Source organism: Filicampus tigris, chromosome 5 (assembly GCF_054856515.1).
Source record: "Filicampus tigris isolate MCC_2025a chromosome 5, RoL_Ftig_1.0, whole genome shotgun sequence".
In the NCBI taxonomy this organism is placed as follows: domain Eukaryota; kingdom Metazoa; phylum Chordata; class Actinopteri; order Syngnathiformes; family Syngnathidae; genus Filicampus; species Filicampus tigris.
In genome coordinates this window covers 27,274,313-27,295,000 of record NC_141221.1, presented here as the reverse complement: position 1 = coordinate 27,295,000, position 20,688 = coordinate 27,274,313, and the positions used below count along the sequence as shown (strand labels likewise).

Below are 20,688 nucleotides of genomic sequence, written 5' to 3'. Positions count from 1 at the left end.
CCAAGGACTCCAAAAAGGGTGGGTACTCTGCACAGCTGTTTGGTGCATAAGCACAAACAACAGTCAGGACCCGTCCCCCCATCCTAAGGCGGAGGAAGGCTACCCTCTCGTCCACCGGGGTAAACCCCAATGTACAGGCGTCCAGTCGGCGGGGAAATAAGTATGCCCACACCTGCACGGCACCTCTCACCTTGGGCAACTCCAGAGTGGAAGAGTGTCCAACCCCTCTCGAGAGGACTGGTACCAGAGCCCAAGCTATGTGTGGAGATGAGCCCGACTATATCTAGTCGGAAATTCTCAGCCTCACGCACCAGCTCGGGCTCCTTCCCTGCCACAGAGGTGACATTCCATGTCCCAAGAGTTAGTTTCTGCTGCCAGGGATTGGTAGGTCCCTGCCTATAACTGCTTTGGCCCCTCCTACCGGTAGTGAGCCCATGGGAAGGGGGACCCACGTTGCCTTTTCGGTCTGAGCCCGGCCTAGCCCCATGGGTGCAGGCCCGGCCACAAGGTGCTCGCCATCGAGCCCTACATCCAGGCCTGGCTCCAGAGGGGGGCCCCGGTGACCCGCGTCCAGGCAAGGGAAACTGGAGTCCATAAATGTTTTTGATCATAAGGAGTTTTTTGAGCCGTGCTTAGTCTGGTCCCTCACTTAGGACCTGTTTGACATGGGTGACCCTGCCAGGGGCATAAAGTCCCAGACAACTTAACTCCTAGGATCATTGGGATGCGCAAACCCCTCTACCACGGTAAGGTGAGGAGGGTTTGGGAGATTCATCATAAATTAATACTTTGGCCAACATCCTTCTGTCCGCCACCTCCAAGATAGAATCCAGTTAGCAACCTAGGACAGAGCTAGCTTCCTTAACCAGTCAGTTTAGTGTTTCCCTGTATTTGTCCAAGATGCCTCCTCCCAAGCAGACAGTGACATCAAATGATGCAGAGGCCACCACGATGCCATAAAAGATACTGAGTAAGTCCCTGCTTATGTTGAAGGACCTACAGTAAGTCTCTTTAATAAGTGTAAACGACTCTGGCCTTTGTTGTACAGAGAATTTCGGTTGTCTGTCCTACCAAGAATATCGCTGAACCGAAACACTTTGGCAATGACGGCAAATGTTTGGTTATGGTTATTGCTGCCAAAGAACGGCAAACCAGTTATTAAAAACAAAGGTTCAAATATTTTTTTACATCAGCACTCTGTTCACATGTTGTGTTAAAAACATGGGAACACAATTGGTTGTGAGTGGTGTCAGTTGAAGCAAACTGTGTTGTCTATTATGTCATAGATGAAGATCACATTTTATGAGCAATTTATGCAAAAATTCAGGTAGTCATTTTATTTTTAAGGTGTAACATACTTCTTGCAACTGTATGTCTCCTTTGACTACTTGACCTAAGACAAAATGTCTCCCAAACAAGGTAGACTTAAACTGACCTCTCTGACTACATCAGCGGGAATGGTGGCCTCACAGACTGCTGATTTTCCTCTGCCTTCTATCCAGTTGACTGCAGCTGGTTTCTTATCCGTACAGTAGTTGCCACTGACAGCCAAAACATGCAGCTCTGGAAAGTGCTGCTGAAGTTTGTTCAAAGCTTGCTCTGTACCCTGCAGCAGGACAAGACACAGTATCAGCATGTGTGGTATAGTTCATTCATTTTGCATGCCAAGACTTCTTCAAACAATACTTGAGTGACACTGAAATAATGACTCTCACGGAGTTCTATCTGAATTACCTTTGAGATCATATTCATTCCCATTGCATCCCCTGTCTTAGAATGAAAACGAATGTACAGATTTCTTCCAGCCAGACCAACAAGAAGCTTCTGCAGCCGGGCAAACCTGCCAAAATTGTCAGACGCAGATATGCCTCATCATGGCAAACACATCCTGTGCACTTTGCATGTCAACAAGCGCGCTCAATTTACCTGCTGGTGTTGTCAAAGACTTCTTTGATTGCCTGGAAACCATCTCTGCTCTCTAGCCAGGCTTTAACCTCGGCAGCCTGGCAGGCAGAAGGCAGCCTCACCACAGGTCCGCGGGTCATGCTGTCAGCCAGGATGCGACTTCTGGCTCCGCCTCCAAGCTACACAAGACAGAGCCAGTCAGATGCACACAAAATGCAAAAGTAATATCTGGCTCTCTTCTATTCTTTCATAGTTCAAATAATAATGATGTGAAAATGTATCTTGACCCAAAGAAATACTGTACTATACACACAAATATAAATTGTGTCACAAAGGTTCCAGAGCTGCTGTCACAAATTGCATAGTTGCACCTCTGGTACCATCCATCCATTATCCTCCCACTATCCTCCCACTATCCTCCCACTATCCTCCCACTCCCACTATCGCCGGGGTTACGTTCCAGGCAACTAGTGAAAGCCACCATAGAGAATTGCCCTATTCAAGTAAAGTTGTACACTTGTTTTTTTTTTGTTTTTTTTCAAACAGTAAAAAATAATTCACCGCAATTGCCCGACATCCTCTATTCGTGCTAGCCACAAGGCATCCCTCCGTCGTTGCCATGGGAACTTGGAACTGCTTCCCATCCAGATGTAGCGGCCCAGCCACGCCCACCGGCACAGGCATATATCCAATCACATTCTCACAGCAGGTGCCCATAACCTGGAGGACACATTCATAGCTTTGCATAAGTGATAAAGAGGATTTGTGTTGACTTCTTGTAAGTGACCTCACCTTGGAATAGTCGTAATCAGTGAATGGCAATGACGAGAGTGCAGAGGGAGAGGAAAGCTTTGCTGTAAGAATCTGTCTCCGTATGGCAACACCTCTCTCAGGCCTCTCCATGATGGCCTCCAGTTTGTAAGCAGGAATGTGTTTAGAGTTGACCAGCATCATCACCTCAGCATCACTCAGGAAACGAGGCCCCTGCTGCAAAACAAACGTGGGGTTGTGTCAGGGGGCTCTTCGAGAGCAGATACCAAGTGTTGTGCGTTTCAAACATAAAGAAGAACAGCTTTTGGAATTCAGCACCATACTAGTATTTGTCAAGTACAGTTCAGTTTTAACTTTTAAGTACCGGTACTATACAGTTTCATTTCTTGGAACAGTTTGTTTTTAAATAACTATTTATGTACCTTACGCACTGTACACTTTAAATTAGTCATTTTTTAAGTCGCTATTTTTTTCCCTGTACTTAAGAGCAGTATTAATGTTCAAATTGTGCATTAAGTTACAGGTACAAATTTCAAAACCACTGACTTATTAGTATCAGTCATGGCTCTTGGAACTTTGAAAAATAGTTTCGGAAGATGGGGTTCCGCCAATTTACATTTACCCCCATGTGTACCGCAGGGTCGCCAATGTACGCAAAGCTTTTTAGTTAACATTCAACATAAGGGTGTGCTCAGACGCTTTTGTTATGGAAATGAGGCAATTACTGGCACACAGTGGTGATGTGATTGGGGGGGACACACCCATTTGGAGTAAACTTGTGTTGCTATCGCTTTGCCTGTGAATGAATCATTACATGAATTGAGCCATTGGGTAACTTAGATGATATCAACACATGTATTTTTCTATTCTTGTTAAGATTTATTTATGTGACTACCTGACAGATAGAGTAAGTAAAGGAGATTGAAGTGCATCCAATGACATTTTCATTTCTTTTTGTGAATACAGAACAGAATTAGGAATCGCATCATATATACAAAATATAAAGCATATGTGAAAAATGGCTCAATGTGTGCAAAACTCACTATATGCAGAAAAGTGTCCATAAATCTGTGCTGAGATTGTAGCACGCCCTTCATTGTGTCACTGGCATTTCAGTGACGTCACTCAGCATTTGCCTGATCACAACATACCTGACGTTGCCATGGCATCTATCTGCATTGGCCACTAGGGCTTTTCGATTTTGCCTAACAAGAAATCCCGATTATTTTCTCTCAAACCCGATTTTCCAATAACAATTGCGATTTCTTTGTAAAATACAAATAATGAAAAATAAAGTATTTTGAATGTTTTTTATTTAAAACATTTTTTCTTTCTTGGAACTCAAAATTCCAGTGAATTTAATTTAATACACACAGAACAATCCCTTGGGATTAACAGCATTTTACTTATACAACATACTTCAGATCTGTTCTTAATTAAACCAATAATGAAAGAAGAAAGTGCATATAGCATCCGAAACGATATCAAACATGAGAGAAGGTACTCAGTCAGACTGTAAACCAAACAGTCTGTCAGCAAGTCATTTTGCCAACCAGCTAGTAGGCTTGTCACGATACTAGAATTTCAATTTTGATACCAATACTCAGTTAAGTATCGATATTCGATACCATTTCGATACCACACGGAACAAATTAAAGAACAGGCTTTTTTTTTTTTTGTACTGTAAAACTTTTTTTTAATCGCCAATAACTTAAATTATCATTAATACAATAGTTTTTTTAAGAGGTAGTGCAAAAAAATAGTACAACTTCAGTATTTAACTTCGACAACCCTCTGTACAGTCAATGCCTGGAACCAATGACGCATTTTAAGTTGTCTGAGCCTGGGGTAGTGCAAAACAAAGGAAGAAGTAGTGCAAAGAACAAAACACACACAAAAAAAACAATTATTAATCTGTAAATTGTCTGAACTAGTGGAAAGAAATAACCATACTGTGCAACACCAATGGCACATCATTTTCAAGTTTTTTGAGGTAGTGAAAAAGAATAACACCCACCACTTACAGTAACATAAATTGACCAAAAAATCTGTAAGTTGTCTGAGTATCTAGACCCACATGTTTATCTATTAAGGCAAACCAACAAGTCACAGATAATAATAACAGTAATAATAAAAAAATGAAATAAAATAAATTGAAATACTTTCAGTTATTGGCTATCCAGAACAGTAGCAGGTAGGGTTGGGCATCGTTTGAATTTGGACGATTCCGGGTCCGATGTTTTGATTCGATTCTGGTTCCTAACGATTTACAATTCCGATTCTTAACAGAAAAAAATAGAAGGATTTATTTTTGGACAAATCACATGAACTTCGCTGTTCTTCAATTTCATGAACTTTTTACTATTTGTGAATTTTACCATGGATTACTCAAAGGGCTGTTTTTAACCAGTATTTATTTTAATACATTTTTTTGCATTATTATCTCGTATTATTTTTCACAAGAGCTTTATTTTTGAGAAGTTCAAGACAATACAATAATGCAGCGGTTACTGAAAACATGCTACTGAACACTTGGCTAACCTTGTCTTGCTTTAGAAAGAAAATATGTATGACCAACACAACGCTGCATTTTATGGGCAAGCAAGGAAGTCTATCTAATCCAAGCAGTTTATGTAAACATATGATGCATATGTATGTACAGTGTTTCTGTATATGCTGCAGCTGCGTATGCTATAAACTAAATATTAGCTGGATATGTGCATTTGAGTTTTGAACTTGTTGTTTCAATGTTGTCATTAGACGTACTTAGCCGATTCTGACTTTGGGTCATAAGCCGCAACGCGTCATTCTATGGCTCGGCATTGGCCGAATGAGCCAGCCGGGCCGGCCCGGCCCGAGCAGGATCAGCGACCCCGCGATGGGCGACCGCTGCCACCACGGTGGCTGCTGTGGAGATCCGTGGGAAGGGCCCACGCTCAGAGAAGCCGACGCCGCGACCCGCGCTTGCCAGCCGGTACAAAGTGAGCAGAGGGGCTGACCCAAAGGACCACGGACGCTCGCCCCCACTCGAGCTATTGCGACAGCTTCGGCTGCAGGAGCCCGGGGCGCACACTTTTTTTTTTTTTTTTTTTTTTTTTTTTTTTTTTTTTAAATCGGTTGTATTTTGTTTGTAGCTCATGCGCGCGGCTAACTAGGGAGTCGAAGAGCAGTCTGCACTCAGCAGAGCAGGGAGGGAGGGGCGCACGGCGCAGGCTTCGGCAGTGTGTGCGGGACCAGCAGACTATTAGGAGCAGACGTTGGCAAAGCGCTGTTGGTATCGAAGTCAGTGGTTTGGTATCGGTAATATCGATGCCACAGCAAGCTAGTATTGTATCCGTTCAAAATGTTTCGTATCAAGTAAGTACCGAAGTATCGATATTTTTGACAAGCCTCCCAGCTAGTCAGTCAATCAAGTCAGTCAGTCAGTCAGGTGAGGTAGGTAGGCAGGCAGCCAGGCTCAAGGTGGCTTCACCTTTCTCTCTGGTTGAGAGTGCAAAACGATGATTAGAAATGATTAGTGCAAAACTGTCATTCAATAATAACAATATACCAGGTGACAATCACCTTGTCTGAAAAAACTCATACAGTATGCATCCCTAATGCCAGTGAAGGCAACAAACAGAATGATCTCTTGGGATTATGAGCATCTCATCTTTACAATAGACGTCAAGTCTCTCTGCTCTTCATAAACCAAAAATGAATAAATAAAGTTGCTTGTGTTTGAATCTTTCACTGCAACTGATTTCAAACACACTTTACACCCGGGATTGTTTTGGTCCGTGTCCATCTCGTTGAAACCATACCATTTCCGCAACTACAGATCTGCTTTTGCCCGATTTATTAACTAAATGCTCACTTGCCTGAGCAAACGTAGCAGAATCGCCGGTAGCCCTGGATGTTGTTGTTTCGGACTGCGCGCTCGTGGGAGGAAGCGGAAATGCAGAGGAAACTACGGTGGCTTAGATGAACGAAAAATAAAAATCGAATGTGCCGGTTTGAACGGTATTAAAATCGTTTTATCCAGAAAATTCAGTTACGGTTCAAAATCGCTTAATCGAGCAGTCCTATAGGCCACATGTGCATTTGTAACATCCAACACAACATACAGTGGCGTTAATTGTGTCGTGTTGTATTGGGTGACTGTGGTTGGCTTCTTCTTAAGGCCTAGATACACCAATCCGACGTCGGAGGTCGTGAAGCGTCGTGGCGTCTGATTGCGCCATCTGATTGATGTAGTGACCACCGTCGTAGCGTCGTAACCCGTCAGGAAGCGTTTGGTGGGCGTTTCAGCATGTTGAATCGGCGACGCGAGTCGTGACATTTGGTCACTCTGATTGGCTGTTAGCTAGCAAATCAGCGCTCGGCGCACGAACAAGAAGTGACGGAGAAGTGAAATGCGGATAAACAGTGAGCATGCCTTTGCTGCCTTAATCTGGCACAATAATAGCAAACTACAAGACTTGATTGAGCATTTTTGTCAGCGGTAGCCATGATTGAGTAGCCTAAAGGGCATATCTCATTGTACGGTGTGTGCTTGCATCTTAGAAAACGTTGGTTTTCGTCAGGGCTCGAATAGGATTGCAAACGCTCTGCCGACAAAAACAAGTTAGCACACTTGTATAAATATTTTGAGATGCAAACGGTGGGTGTTATGGTGCTTTGTATAAAAAGGTTTACAAAGCAGCCATTGTACAGAGTCTTCTGCCAGTTCCACAGTTAGCACACTTGTAGAATTGTTTTGAGATGTAAGGCCAGACATCACCTTCAGAGCTGGGGATGAATCCAATCTGAGAACAGCGAGAGCCTACCTGTCCCGTGGTATCAGGAAAGCAAAACAAGACTACTCCAAATGATCACCTCCAACTTCAAAGAGCAGAGATGCACACAGACTATGGCAGGCCATCAAGGCCAACACAAATCTATGAGAGCAACACCTCTCTGCTCAATACTGTACTATTTTTTTTATACATGCAGTACATTTTGTAGAGCTGCGCAGTCCGTCCCTGGGCCGGACCGGTCGGACCCTCCGGCATGCCCATTTTTGGAGCGGGGGCTGACAAATTTGAATAAAGGGCTCGACTAAGCATGAACGAAAGTGGATTTTAGTCCGGCCCACTAATCGGCCCTCATGCGCTTGACGTGGTCGCGAGGCGGCCACATTTCATCTCTGCCTACTCGGTAAAAGGCTTCTTTATTTTCCCTGCCGCATTGATTCACATGACCAACACATTGTGCTGTTGGCGACATGTCTACAACACATGCCACGCACACAACAGGAATTGTTGCTGCTCTGATTGGTCCATTATGTCACATGTTGCGATGACATACAGTTTCCCACATGGAGGAGGGGATGCACCACGCAGCTTGTTGCTGCTGCAAAGCACACTAGTTAGGCAGCGGCGTGGGTGTTATGTCACGTATGTGTGTGGAAAGAAGCTATTCACCCACGTTCTCACTTCCAGATCGTTTTCGCAATACAATTAAATGCATTGTCTAGTCATCCCGGTCCCTTTATGCTTGTAGCAGGTACATTGTTGTCACAGTCTTTTTGAAGCGACTTGGAACGTAACTGTTTCAAAACAATTTGTGTGCGAGTATAGTCAAGCTGCGCGCAGCACTCAAGGATGACGCTGGCACATCAAGGTGGAGTTCATGCACACGTCTTGCCAACACTAACAAGCAACACAGCAGGACTTTTTCCATTTAAATTAACTAACCTTGTTCTAATTCACCTCTCTCTCTCGCTCCAGAAATACGCCGTAGCAAACCTGCTGTGTAGTGGTTTGCTTGCATGCTTTTATTTTGGAAGGCCGGGAAGTGTGAAGGAGGGGGAGTGTGGAAAATAAATAAGTAACTTGTTGAATGCTTGTGGACTCCTTGCCGTCTGTTGGTAATTATACAATACGACAAAACCAACCCCAGGGCTAGCAATGGAAGTAAGCACACAGCTGGTTAAGTACTAGTGGCACGTTTCAAGCATGTTTGAAGCGTATGTCCACAGCGGGTTCGAATAGTAAATTAGCCAGCTAATGATCTTTAAATAAACCTCTGCCCGTAGCATCTCTCCCGAGGCGGCATCATGCACGCTTTTTTTTTGGTTACGGGGAGGGGGGTGATAATTTTTATGATTAAGGGTGGGGGGGTCGTGGCCGGACTGGCAAAAAAGGGTGAAGTGCCCAGCTCTGATATTTTGTATATTTGAGAGGATTCTCCTAATCTTTCTTGTAATTTTGTTCTTGGTGTATTCCTAAAAAGGAACAAAATTGTGATTGGATTGACTTCAAATTCCATGTCTTTGTATATGCTATCTTCATGTAGTCACTCATTCAAAGACAAAGTGACTCCGCAATAAAACTTTACTCCAAATGGGCTGCCGTAACCCCCCACCACCTCCTCCGTGTGCCAATTATTGCCTTGTTTCCACAACAAAAGCACCTTGATGTGGGATATTAGCTAAAAGCTTTGGTGTAATATTGACAGCTCTTTGGGCACATTATGGTAGAAGGGATAAATGACAGGCTTCTGGACATTCTAGTGTTAATTGAAGATGAGCTGAATGACAGACTAACAGTATAAGATGGAAAGATTTGCCAACACTTTTTTGGGATTTAAAACTAGGTAGAGGTGTCTTACCTCTGGATTGTTGAGAATTGCCACACATTCAGAAAGGCCTCTAGGCTTCAGGGGGAGGTGCGGCTCTGTGACTTCAGATTTGATCTCTTTTTCTCCTTCACCCAGAAGGAAGATATTACTTGAAGACCCAGCATCATTAACAGGACCGAGCTGGGGGCGGATCACCTCATCTAGACAAGCAATGAGAAGTAAACTGAGTTTTAAGCATTGTTGTGCTGTGTCACAGGAATGAAAGTTTCACTGATAAGTCATGATAAAATATCAAGTTAATGCTATGTTTTACAATTTTAATTATTGTTGTGACAGGCAGAATGTGTTATGTTGTTTTGTATGCTTTAAGAGGGTTAAGAAGTGTTGCCAAATTAGCAATTTTGCCGCTATATGCACATAATGAGCAATTAGGACCCTCTTTTTTTATTAGAGCCCTCTAGCACCTAGATAATAATAATAATAACAACAACAATAATAATAACAATAAATAACTACTAGCAACAAATCCAGCAACATTTTCTGGTACAGGGTGACCCAAAAAACGGGCCATAACTTTAAATAGACATAACTTCATTTTTTTTTTAATGTTATCAAAACAACTTGCTACTGCAGTTTATTGTGTTTAGAACATCACATTAAAACATTATAATCATTGATTCTTCAGAAATCCATTTCAAATTTCCAAATCCAAATCTTCTTTCGACGCCCATTTTATTTAGGTCACCCTGACTACACGTCCAGACTGCAAGGTGAATGGTACAGGATGATTGCAGGGTTGCTCCAGTCTTTTTTTCACTTGGAAAGTCATTCTGCAGGCTGGATTAAACCCCCAAGCAGGCCGGTTTTGCCCAGCTGGTCGTATGTTTGACACCACCAGAGTTTGAGCCTTTTGAATTGACGGATCAAAATGCAGATTGAAATTATATTCCTGTACTTCACTTTGTTAAAGTACTTACCTATTTTTGTTTGTAGTAGCACAAACAGTAAAGAACAAAGCAAAAAAATACTAAATGTTGATGTCCACGTCTATTCCACAACCAAAACTGCTATATTTTGTAACTTTTCAACCCCTCCAAAAAATTTAATTGAGTACCATTATTTTGTCAAATATTTTTCTGTTCATAAAATTGGATTTATTACGTTAATGTTTTGATATAGACTTAGCACTATTACATACTGTATAGCGTGTTGCTCATGGTCACTTTAAGGACATTTTGTGGCATCTTGGATGCATTAAAAAAAAAAAAAAAAAAAAAAAAAATCATTTAAGTTTTTGCTGTTTACAATTTCTAACGTCAAAAAATACATATTGTCAATCCTAAATATTTTTATATTCAAAATAAAATGTGTTGCAATGCTTGGGAGTGTATGTGTAATTTTTGTTTTGTTTACATTTAACCTGGTTTCACATGAACATTTATTTTAATGATATTGTGATAATACCGATGTGTGCTGATTTTGGTCATGATAGCATCTCCATCTAAAGCCTGGTTCACACGGCAGGATAATCGGCCCGATTTTAGCCGTGAATCTCCCCTCTCGACAATTGTTGGTCGGGGCCGACTCTCGTGATGGCGCCAAAGATAATCTTACAGATAATCCTTCCGTGTGAGGTGTGCTCAGCTTGATCTCGGCCGCTTGGAAGAACGTCTGACCTCAAATCGGGGATATTCAACATGTTGGATTTTTGGGGCCCGACTGTGCTGTGCCCCGAGGACAAACGAGCATGCAGCCGGTTGACCGTGACGTACAGCCAATCAGAAAGCAAGGTGACGGGGTGGCAAAGAAGCGAGGTAGGAATCCAAAATGAAAACAGTCATGGCGCAACAGAGCCCAACGTCTTTTCATTTTGTGTCACTTTTTTCCACTAAAAATAATTCGCAAACTACCGCCACTGTCAAGACACGACCTGAGACCCCTTCTGCCTTTTCATCTGCCATGTTTGTTCACTCCGAAGTATCGTTTAATCTCGAGGGGTTTGGCGAGATTTTCCATCCAACGTGAGAATATCTGTGAATGAATGCGGTTCGTGCATGATGTGTTGACCTTGCCGTGTGGCTGCACACCATACACGGTACGTTCAAAAGTGTAATACGCGTGATTTTTTTCTAGTCACGTGTTGGGTCCCTCAGAGTTTGGAAGACGGCCGACAATTTTAGAATCCTGCCGTGTGAACCAGGGTTAAGAGTGCTAAATGACTGCAACTGAACACAGACATACCTATTTCTTCCCTGTTGGATGGTGTGGTGGAAGGCAAACTGGGAGATGGTGCATGGTGGCGGAGAATATCAAGCTCCTTCCTGCAGCAAGTCTCCATGGCCTGTCGTGGAACCAGGGTGGACATAGTGATGGGGTTCCTTATTGACAGGGTAGACTCCATCTCCACTTGCTCAAAGAAGATGTACTTGATGGCCAGAAGCAGAGCCAAGGACAGGCAGATCACCTGCTCAATATCCATGGTGATCATTCTGTGGGAAAACATTGGTTAAAAAGGGTCAAATATTGCTTCAACCAAAAGCATTTTGTGTTACGCTTTTTGTTCATCAATTACTTGCGATCTGTATTTTGAAAATAAACAAAGTCTTGCAATTAAAATCAAATGAATCTATAGAAAGGGTTGGATCAATCACAATGCAGATGCAAATGATCTCTGGTCTTTGATTGCCAGTCTGTGAAATAATGTGTATATTTACAAAAAAAAGGTGTAACTACAAATGAGGAAACTCTTCGCCAACATAACAAACTGTTTAAGAAAATAAGTCTTTATATTAACTTCTATCCATCTAATTTCTATACCACTTATCGTCATTAAGGTCACAGTTAAGCTGTGCAACGAATCATCTTTGATTGGTAAGGATCAAGCATCGGTTCAGGATGGGCACGATCCGCAGAATGTGCGCGTTCACAATAAGGCAACGTGATTAGTCCGCATTCAGCAGAGGAAGTTCCTCAAGATCACGTGAGTTTAATTAATGCCAATGCAATAGCCTTAGTGAACTTTTACTTTGAAGTTGGCCCGCGTGGTGCCGTAATGACCATTCATTATCTTAAAGTAATATTAATTGTTCATTTGTTTTTTTTATTTTTCCTTTCTTTGATTCTGGAGCGTGAATGTCGCTCTGTGCTATCTCACAGGGAACTCCTGTCTCTACTTACCAGCCAAGAGGGAACCTCTGTGAGTTCATGCAGTAAATGCACTTTCATAACAAATTTCTTTTGACCAACAATATACTGTAGTAGGTTTGTAATTTTACATATCCATTTTGCTTATTTTACATCATCCATGCTGGAGTGTGAATGTCATTCTATGCTATATAAGAGGGAACTCCTGTCACTATTTCCAAACAGTAAAAGTAACTTTTTTTCCCTATAATGTGCATCAAATAACATCAAAATCACATTTGACCAACACTTTTACAGTAAGATATATCCTTATATAGTCGTCAAGGAGGCCGATACCAATATTACCACCAATATTTGGAGCCGATATTCATTTTCAGCAAAAAGGAAAATATTCGCGTTAAAATAAAAAAAAAAAGAAAACGGCTAACTTTGTTGAAACGTCTTTAAGCATCTGTTTATTAAGCAATTTTTCAGATTTGCATAATGTTGATTTTTTTGTTTGTTATTATTATAAATGTTTGCCAATATACATCTTTGTTGTACAATCCTAACAAAAAGGGAGCTCCCTGGGTCGTCAGCATGTCTTCAAAAGTTAAACTTAAACAATTGATCCATATAGCTTTCTACAGTAAGTAAAATCCTCCAAAATTTAAAAATGGCAGAAATGTTAAAATTTCACTTGTCTTTGTTTTGATTCCAAACAAAAACAAAAAGTGCAGAATGTTCCCAGGGTCTGTAGAATCCCTAATAAAGTTAAATTAAACTTTTCATAAATAGTTGCTTGAAGTTAACACAGTTTGAAATGAATTTATTATCAGCCATCAGATTTTTAAAAAAGGCTGATGCCGATATTCATCAAAACACTGAAAATCGGAGCCTGACTGAATATCTCTATTTTTGGACATTGATTTTGTCCTGGTGTGTTGTTTGACAGAAGCTGGAACGTTGGTGTCCACTTACCTGGTGAGGTAAAAATGCCACAGAGGTATCTCTGGTTCGATCCTCCTGGGGGACAGGTGTTCTTCATCAATAGCACCCTGTGGAATTCCCACTGTAGCATTGAACAACAGGGGCTCAGCAATCCACCTACTGTGAGCATGAACCATAACAAGGCCCAGAGACTGCAGACAACGGAGATGCACAACTCATCAAGCACATTCTCAAAAGGAAGAAAAGAAAACTATACAAGTGACAGACTGAATAAAACACAACAAAACAGGGACGTATGAGGGCTATTACCATAATCATTTTCACTCTCTGGGTGACAGGATTTGGTTTGTTATCTTGCTCTTCCTCCAGCACCTGAGAGAACTGGCTCAGCTGCCAAATTGGATGGCCTTCCTGACTCTCACGAGACAGCTTCAGTACAACGCAGGCATCATGAATACAATTGCAAACGCTTTGAGTACATGAAAATCTACTGAGATAAACTGAACTCTTACCTCCAGCACCAGTGACACACACGCAGGGAAGAATGTCATGAAGACAAAATAGTTGGCTAAAATCGACATGCAGCCAAAGCAGCACATTATTTCTAACTGTCGAACTCCTGAAATATACAAAGTATTTTACAATTGCATTTCAGGAATTAGACATTCAGAGGATTTACATTCATAGAATAAAACACTGGCGTGTTGTTTTTTTTTTTTTTTTACTACTGACCCTTTATAAACATACAGTAATAGCCTATTGCCAGGCAGCACAGACTGATAAATCACACGATGACTTTTAAATCAAATAAAAACCAAATGTCAATCTCTATTCTTCAATTATGACTAATCTCTTCTCTGCACATAATCTAACTGAGAATAAAGTCAAAATAACAATACCTGACATGGTTCCCACACCGATCACTAAGCACTCTACTAGAGCATCTAAAGTGAATGTAGGTCCCAATACTGCCATTCCTCGAGCAATATTCTCCCTAACCTCATCCTGAATAAAAAAAAGACCAAATCCAAAAATCAATCTCCTTAACTTCATCCTGAAAATAAAAAGACATTCAATCATACATTTTGTTCTGTCTTTGTACCTGAGAACTGGAGCTAAGGGCAAACTTTGCAAGAGCACATGCTTTGGACAGGTCGATCAGGAGCAGAAAGAAAGGTAGAGCCTCACTGGAAGACATGCCAGAAAAATAATAAACCACTCAAGTTTCTCAAATGGAGACAGTGATAGCAGTATAATGAAAGATGAAGACGAGTAAACTTACTTAAGGCCAGTCAGCTCTTTATCAAGGAAGTGAATGACCACGGTGCTGAATACAAAGCTGGAAAATATTGTGAAAAGGCCTGCAATGCCTTAAAAAAAATGGATGAGTCAAAAATCACATATAGAACTCATTTTGGTTATTCCCCTCCTGTGTAATATCAACCATTTCCATACCTAAAATATATTTGGATCCCAATTGTCTTAAATTCTGGAACTGGAAGTAAATGTAGATGATGGCAATGCAACGTGTGATGGTCAGGATGATTATGTCACTGCTCAGAATTTGCTGTTAAAAGAATGAAGACATTTAAAAAAAAAAAAAAAAAAAAGAGAATTTTTACAGTGCTCAAAAATGTCATGTTAAGGATAAGGTGCATAGGAATACGGTACGAAAGCCATCACATCCCTTTGTACCACATCCCTACTACAGTAAAAATAAAAAGTATTCAACGTAAAAATGAAGCATGACGGATATCTGTTGACTTTCACATTATGAAAGAGTATATAATATAAATGGATGACTTTAAAGAGATTTTGAGGTCAATCATTGAACGTGGGCGGAATTTGGCAGATGAATATGCAACTTTGTTGTACTACATTACATTGTTATAGTTGTTGCTTGCTCTGATGGTAGCAAGGCTACTAAGTAGCGGCTAAACTGCAAATGCTATGTCGGCAGCCTGGGCAGACTTACATTGTCATGCTTTACACATCATCACTTGGTGCCACAACTGTGTTTTTGAGGACTCACAGCACCTTACACAATTTATTTGGGTAATTCCCAGCCCATAAAGTCAGGGCGCATCAAGAATTGCATTTTTACTCGTTGCAGCAATTCAACAGAATTCAGGCCAGATTGCATTTTTAGACTAAGGTAGATAAAAGATTTACTGGGTTGCAGAGGTGGGCATATTACTAAAGTTTGCCGTCATTCGTCATCCATCAGCAGCCTGGGTACCTGTCCGTCTTCAGTCAATTTTTCAAGCCGAACCAAACTGTAATCATCTGTCGGCCAATCCGTCATGTTATTTTAACTACGCTTCCGTCAGTAAACATCAAAGCTCCGCTAGTCCGTCAATCAAGCTGGAAGAAGAAAAAAAAGGGTCCAAGAAATGAAAAATCCCTCCATCCATTATCTGAACCGATTTGATTACAATGGTAAATGGAGTGCACTACACTCATCATAATGAGTTAGGTTGCTGCTCAAATAGCTTTACACTCACATACATTTGACATTTCACATAGCCTATATTTGCCAATCTATTGAACTTTAAGTGGGACCCTGCTGCCGCTTTAACTCTAATAAGTTTTACTTTAAAGTTTTTATTACCTTAACCAGAAAGGTACAATCCTGGTGGATTAAAATGCTTCAGAAACCAAAGTAAAGTCGAAATTATAATAAATGGATGTTTTTTTTTCTCGAATTCATCTTTTTTCTTCTTCTGTCTTTTAGCCGTTGGCAAACACCTTTTGGTGCATTACTGCCACATTCAGAAATGGAGTGTGGGCCTGAAAAATACAGTTTCACAACCTCCTAACCCCACTCTTTCCAAAAATAGAAATAGAAATGTAAAACTTTACGGAAAAAAAACGTCTCTGTATCCAAATCTAATGGTACTTTATTACTTCTTAGATAAGCGGTTTGGATAATGCATGGATGGATGGATTATTTCTAGTCAGCCTAACAAACATGATTCAATCTTTGGTGCATACCGCCACCTGCTGTATATATACAGTCATTGCACTCTGGGTCGCGTGTCCGTCTCTCTCTGTCAATGATAGACCGTGAGGACCGTTTGGACGTAACCAGGTTAGTGATGGTTAGACAGACGACAATCCACTTCCGTATGTGTTTAGTCCGTCTTTTTTTGTTTTTTTTGTTTCACACCTATCGTCTAATGTCACCAAAATGTGCGTGCCTTCCGTCGGTGAGACGGAATGCCCACCTCTGCTGGGTTGTTTAATTTCACTCTTGATGGGTGGACTCCAGAGACCCAAGTATCTTCATACATGCATTTAAAAAGTCAATTTCTAAAATATGTTCCCTTTGAGTTTTAGTGCAAGTAGGTACTTATTTTAAGGTCTTCTCCTATACATGCAAGGTTGGAACTTGTGTTTTTAATGTCTTTATTCATTTGCATGTGATGAGGTATAAAGCTCTTGATGTGAAATCTTTCCTAAATGAAATTTTGTGGCATTACCACAGTGTTTAGTATTTTAAGGCATTTCACTCACCTCATCTGTTTTGGGGCAGTCAAAGTTCCAGCCACAGATTTGGTCATTTCCAGTGAACATATTCATGGACATCATACACACCGTGAGGGTGACGGTGCCTACAATGACCTCCCATGGATGGGAAGCCACCACAAGGCCGTGAATACGGAACAGGTTGGTCAGCATGGTGAAAGAGCACTGTTGAATACCAGAATAGGAGAACTACAACACTCTGACAAACAAAAAAGAAATCAACTACAATTTTCCATACACTATATGAAAAAGAACTTTTGAGAAACAACATCTGAATATATAGTCACAGTAGAAAAATAGTAACTATGTCAAACACAGCGGCGTACCGAGTCAATTGTGTGACGGCTATTTAAATGTGCTTTAGTAGTGAGCAGGTTAACGGTCCTGCCAAACTTTAAGTTAAGATCATTCATGTTCATGCTCAGTTATACTGGAATAGTATATCCTATACAGTCTATACAAGTGAGGGTCCCCTGGTCTGCGCTATTTAGAACATTACTCTTTAGCAGAGCCTTATTTGCCGGTCCGGGCTCGACCCCCCGCCCTTGACCTGGGTACCCTTCCGGCCTCGACAAACCCCCCCCGCCCTTATTCATAAAAATTATGTACTGTAAATGCAACTTTAGTTGTTTTTTGTTGTTGTTGTTTTTTTAAGGTAGCTCCAAAATGTGAGCTGTACAGGAGTGGGAGTCATGCTGAACGGGAGCAGAACACGAAGAGAGTCATTTTTATCGGGACAGGACGGGATTTTTTCTGCGGGAATGGGGACTGAAGTGAAAATCCACTCCCGTGTCATCCTTTAGTAAAGAGCCACAGCTAATTTGTGGACACAAATTCATATTTTGTGAGCATGTTAGAGCTAGGGAATAAGATCCTGCCCCAAGTGGAGGAGTTAAAACATCTCAAGGTCATGTTGACAAGTGAAGGAATAATGGAGTGGGGCTGATCGGTGCAGTAATGCAGACTAGTGCACTAGTGTGCATCAGTCTGTCATGGTAAAAGAAAGAGCTGAGCCAAAAGGCAAAGCTCTCGACTTACCAATCGGTCTACATTCATACCCTCACCCATGAGCTGTGGGGTTGTAACCGAAAGAACAAAGTGGCAGATAAAAGCGGGCAAAAAGAGTACCCTATTTCCTAAAGAGATAGGGTAAGAAGCTCGGTCTTCCGTGAGAGACTCGTAGTAGAGCTGCTGCTCCTTGATTTCGAGGAGTAGGGCTGAAGGATTAATTACATTTGCAAATAATCGTGATACTGTATGATAAAACCAAATTTGCTAATTGCAAAGGCACTAATTGAGCGATGACCAACCAAAGTCAGATCATCTTCCGGTCAAATGATCTGAAAATGGCAGCCCCCTGCAAAGTTGTCAGCAGTCACATCACATATTAAGAGGATACATTTGACTGTATTTGGCCAGACATTGCGTCGTTCAATTTAATGAACGAAACTGAAGACAGACGAAATGATATTACTCCTCATTTAATTGATGAGCCGCCACAGATCGTAATGCCTGTTGGTGCTCATCCGTTTTTGAAAATGGAAGATGTTACGACATACAAACAGGTGTAATTTTACTTTTCCTACACTTTACCATGTGTGATGTTACTGACTGGAGAGTGTTAAGCTTTATTTTTTATATATGAACATTTTATTTATCAATCAAGAAAGGGTGGATGTGTGGAGCAGGAGTTTGTCACCAACAAAAAAAATATTCAAGAGTTAAAAAAATAAGATAAAAATTCATATTGGTCGCATATGTGCAAGTAGATGACAAATTTAGTTGCACTGTCTCAAATATATATATAATTTAAGGGCAAACTTTAGGGTCAGTCGGGTGCACTGCAATGATTTTATTTTTCATATTGGGAACAGTCACAGTGTTACGGTCGTCACAAGCAATCAGTGTTAAATCCGTAACGACTAGCGTTCAGTGATTTCCGGAACAAAATACAGACAACCCATAAAAGTTGGCAACTCTGCAGTTGTAAACATTTTTTTTTACTCTCTAAAAAACTATTTGTTTCATCGAATTGAGGTGTATAGATTACATGTCAAATTAATGTGAAAAAAGATGCAAAATGATTAATCTTGGCCTCATTAATTTTTATCGCAAAACCTGCCATTTGAATAGGAGTGTGTAGGCCTACACACTCCTATTCAAATGGCAGGTTGAGGTTTGTACTAGGGGTGCACAATATATCGAACAAATATCGATATGGTCATATCGATACAGTATTGTGATGCAAAACATGCAATAATTTCATTATGAAATTGTATGCTTTTATCTGAATTTCACCAGTCAGATGCTAACTTAAATGCGCATCGCCACCCAATGGTTTGACATTATCTACAAGGGGGAGACCAAGACCGGAATTACAATTAGTTAGCTAAGAACAAAATAATCTGCTTGCTTATTTTGCCACATCACAAAAAAATTTACTTCTTTCATTGGATAATAAAAAAATGGCATTTCTTTAGGTACATGTTAAATCACAATACGTAGTATCGATATCGCTATAGTCAACATCCATATCGCATATTTTTTTTCAATATCGTGCAGCCCTAGTAAATTAGCCTTGAACATTGTACCCTAAGTTTCTTGACAGGTGCTATCTTTGCATCATTCATACATGCATTTAAGCAAATATGTATCCATACATTGTGCATTTTAATGTCCATAAAAACGTTTGTACAGTTTTTTTGTCATGACAAGATTCTCAATCTTTAACCTTTGTCTACTTAAATTATTCAGACAATAACACCCTACTTGCAGCATGTCACAATACCGGGTGGGGTTTGCATATCCGTTTAACAAGCAGCTTTTACTACAACTGCTGAGTTGGTACCTCTGTAATGAAAGTATACGTTTTTAAAAGTGCTGATTATAGCATTTACAGTGTGTTCAGATTAGCGGAGCACTTAAACGTTCCCTTGTCTGCGATGCGTAAAAATATATATAAGGGTGACTTACCTGTGAGGGTGAAGAGAGTGGAATGCGTCTACACCAGAGGTTGAGCGAAAAAAGGCTGTACAAATTAAGGGGAGAGCGAGTGGGCTGGGCTTTAGCCTCCCGACATCAGTTCCATCCAAGTTGAGCGGATTCTGCAATTATGCGAGGCCACATGGAACCATGGCACGCTACTACCATCATACGAGACCTGAGCCAATCACAGCGTCCACCTGCTTCAGTGACGCTTTTTCCACGCCTCGTTTCCTTGGTGATGGCTGTGTGGGCGTGGCCCGTGTGACGACTCCTCATCGCACCACAAAGCTCTTTGCAACACTCACTCACCGATGTCACAGTCAGTTCAGCAGAATGTCGAATGTGCGTACTCTGAACACAGATGCGGCTTTGGTACATTAAAAAAAATAAATGAACGACTAATACGGTAACGAAAGTCAAAGCCAATGCATATTGGACGAAAGTCTCAGTTTCATTCATGAAAGCATTCCTATGCTATTGCCCATTCAATTTGTCTCGCAGTTGAACACACTCGTGCCGTGAGTCACTCACTGTCACTTCACTGGTCTCTGACCGACCGACCCGCGGTTGTAATCACCCTTGGCGTCACCGCAGCTTCGCCTGTGACGGTGAGAGGAGAGACCGACGTTGACTAACTTAACTCAAAAGTTGTGTAACTAAAGGAATTTCACACGCTTTGTTGTATGGTTGGACGGTAGCGGTCCTCTCTCTGTATGTACATGCCAAATGAGTCCTGAACATTGATTTCGCGGCACTTGATGGCGACATTGTCCAAATAGTATCGACATTGACGCGATCACTTTACTCACTGCAGTCTTACTT

General features: G+C 41.2%; 2 protein-coding genes across 8 annotated transcripts in view; one reads left to right on the top strand and one right to left on the bottom strand.

The window, feature by feature from the left end:
• Nucleotides 1–20,688, bottom strand: part of LOC147147979 (3-hydroxy-3-methylglutaryl-coenzyme A reductase-like) — a 28,856-nt gene that overhangs the window by 7,527 nt on the left and 641 nt on the right. Inside the window, exons 2-18 of one of the 4 annotated variants that reach the window (XM_086031335.1) lie at nucleotides 20,064–20,466; nucleotides 19,855–19,985; nucleotides 16,870–17,046; nucleotides 14,809–14,920; nucleotides 14,636–14,723; nucleotides 14,456–14,540; nucleotides 14,253–14,358; nucleotides 13,866–13,972; nucleotides 13,663–13,782; nucleotides 13,384–13,544; nucleotides 11,521–11,768; nucleotides 9,310–9,479; nucleotides 2,698–2,892; nucleotides 2,467–2,625; nucleotides 1,927–2,084; nucleotides 1,735–1,840; nucleotides 1,436–1,606 (exon numbers count right to left, since the gene is read on the bottom strand). In XM_086031335.1, the coding sequence (XP_085887461.1) occupies nucleotides 1,436–1,606; nucleotides 1,735–1,840; nucleotides 1,927–2,084; nucleotides 2,467–2,625; nucleotides 2,698–2,892; nucleotides 9,310–9,479; nucleotides 11,521–11,768; nucleotides 13,384–13,544; nucleotides 13,663–13,782; nucleotides 13,866–13,972; nucleotides 14,253–14,358; nucleotides 14,456–14,540; nucleotides 14,636–14,723; nucleotides 14,809–14,920; nucleotides 16,870–17,034 (2,151 nt within the window). In that variant the 5' untranslated portion in view covers nucleotides 17,035–17,046; nucleotides 19,855–19,985; nucleotides 20,064–20,466. Of the gene's footprint in view, nucleotides 1–1,435; nucleotides 1,607–1,734; nucleotides 1,841–1,926; nucleotides 2,085–2,466; nucleotides 2,626–2,697; nucleotides 2,893–9,309; nucleotides 9,480–11,520; nucleotides 11,769–13,383; nucleotides 13,545–13,662; nucleotides 13,783–13,865; nucleotides 13,973–14,252; nucleotides 14,359–14,455; nucleotides 14,541–14,635; nucleotides 14,724–14,808; nucleotides 14,921–16,869; nucleotides 17,047–19,854; nucleotides 20,467–20,688 lie in introns of all 4 variants that reach the window. The other 3 variants (XM_086031334.1, XM_086031333.1, XM_086031336.1) reach the window with 3 other exon arrangements.
• The window catches only part of LOC147147978 (uncharacterized), a 28,464-nt gene continuing 27,959 nt past the window's right edge, over nucleotides 20,184–20,688 (top strand). For all 4 annotated transcript variants that reach the window (XM_086031337.1, XM_086031341.1, XM_086031339.1 and 1 more), the window contains exons 1-2: nucleotides 20,184–20,272; nucleotides 20,368–20,474. The gene's annotated coding sequence lies outside the window, so the exon portion shown is untranslated. The remainder of the gene's footprint in view (nucleotides 20,273–20,367; nucleotides 20,475–20,688) is intronic.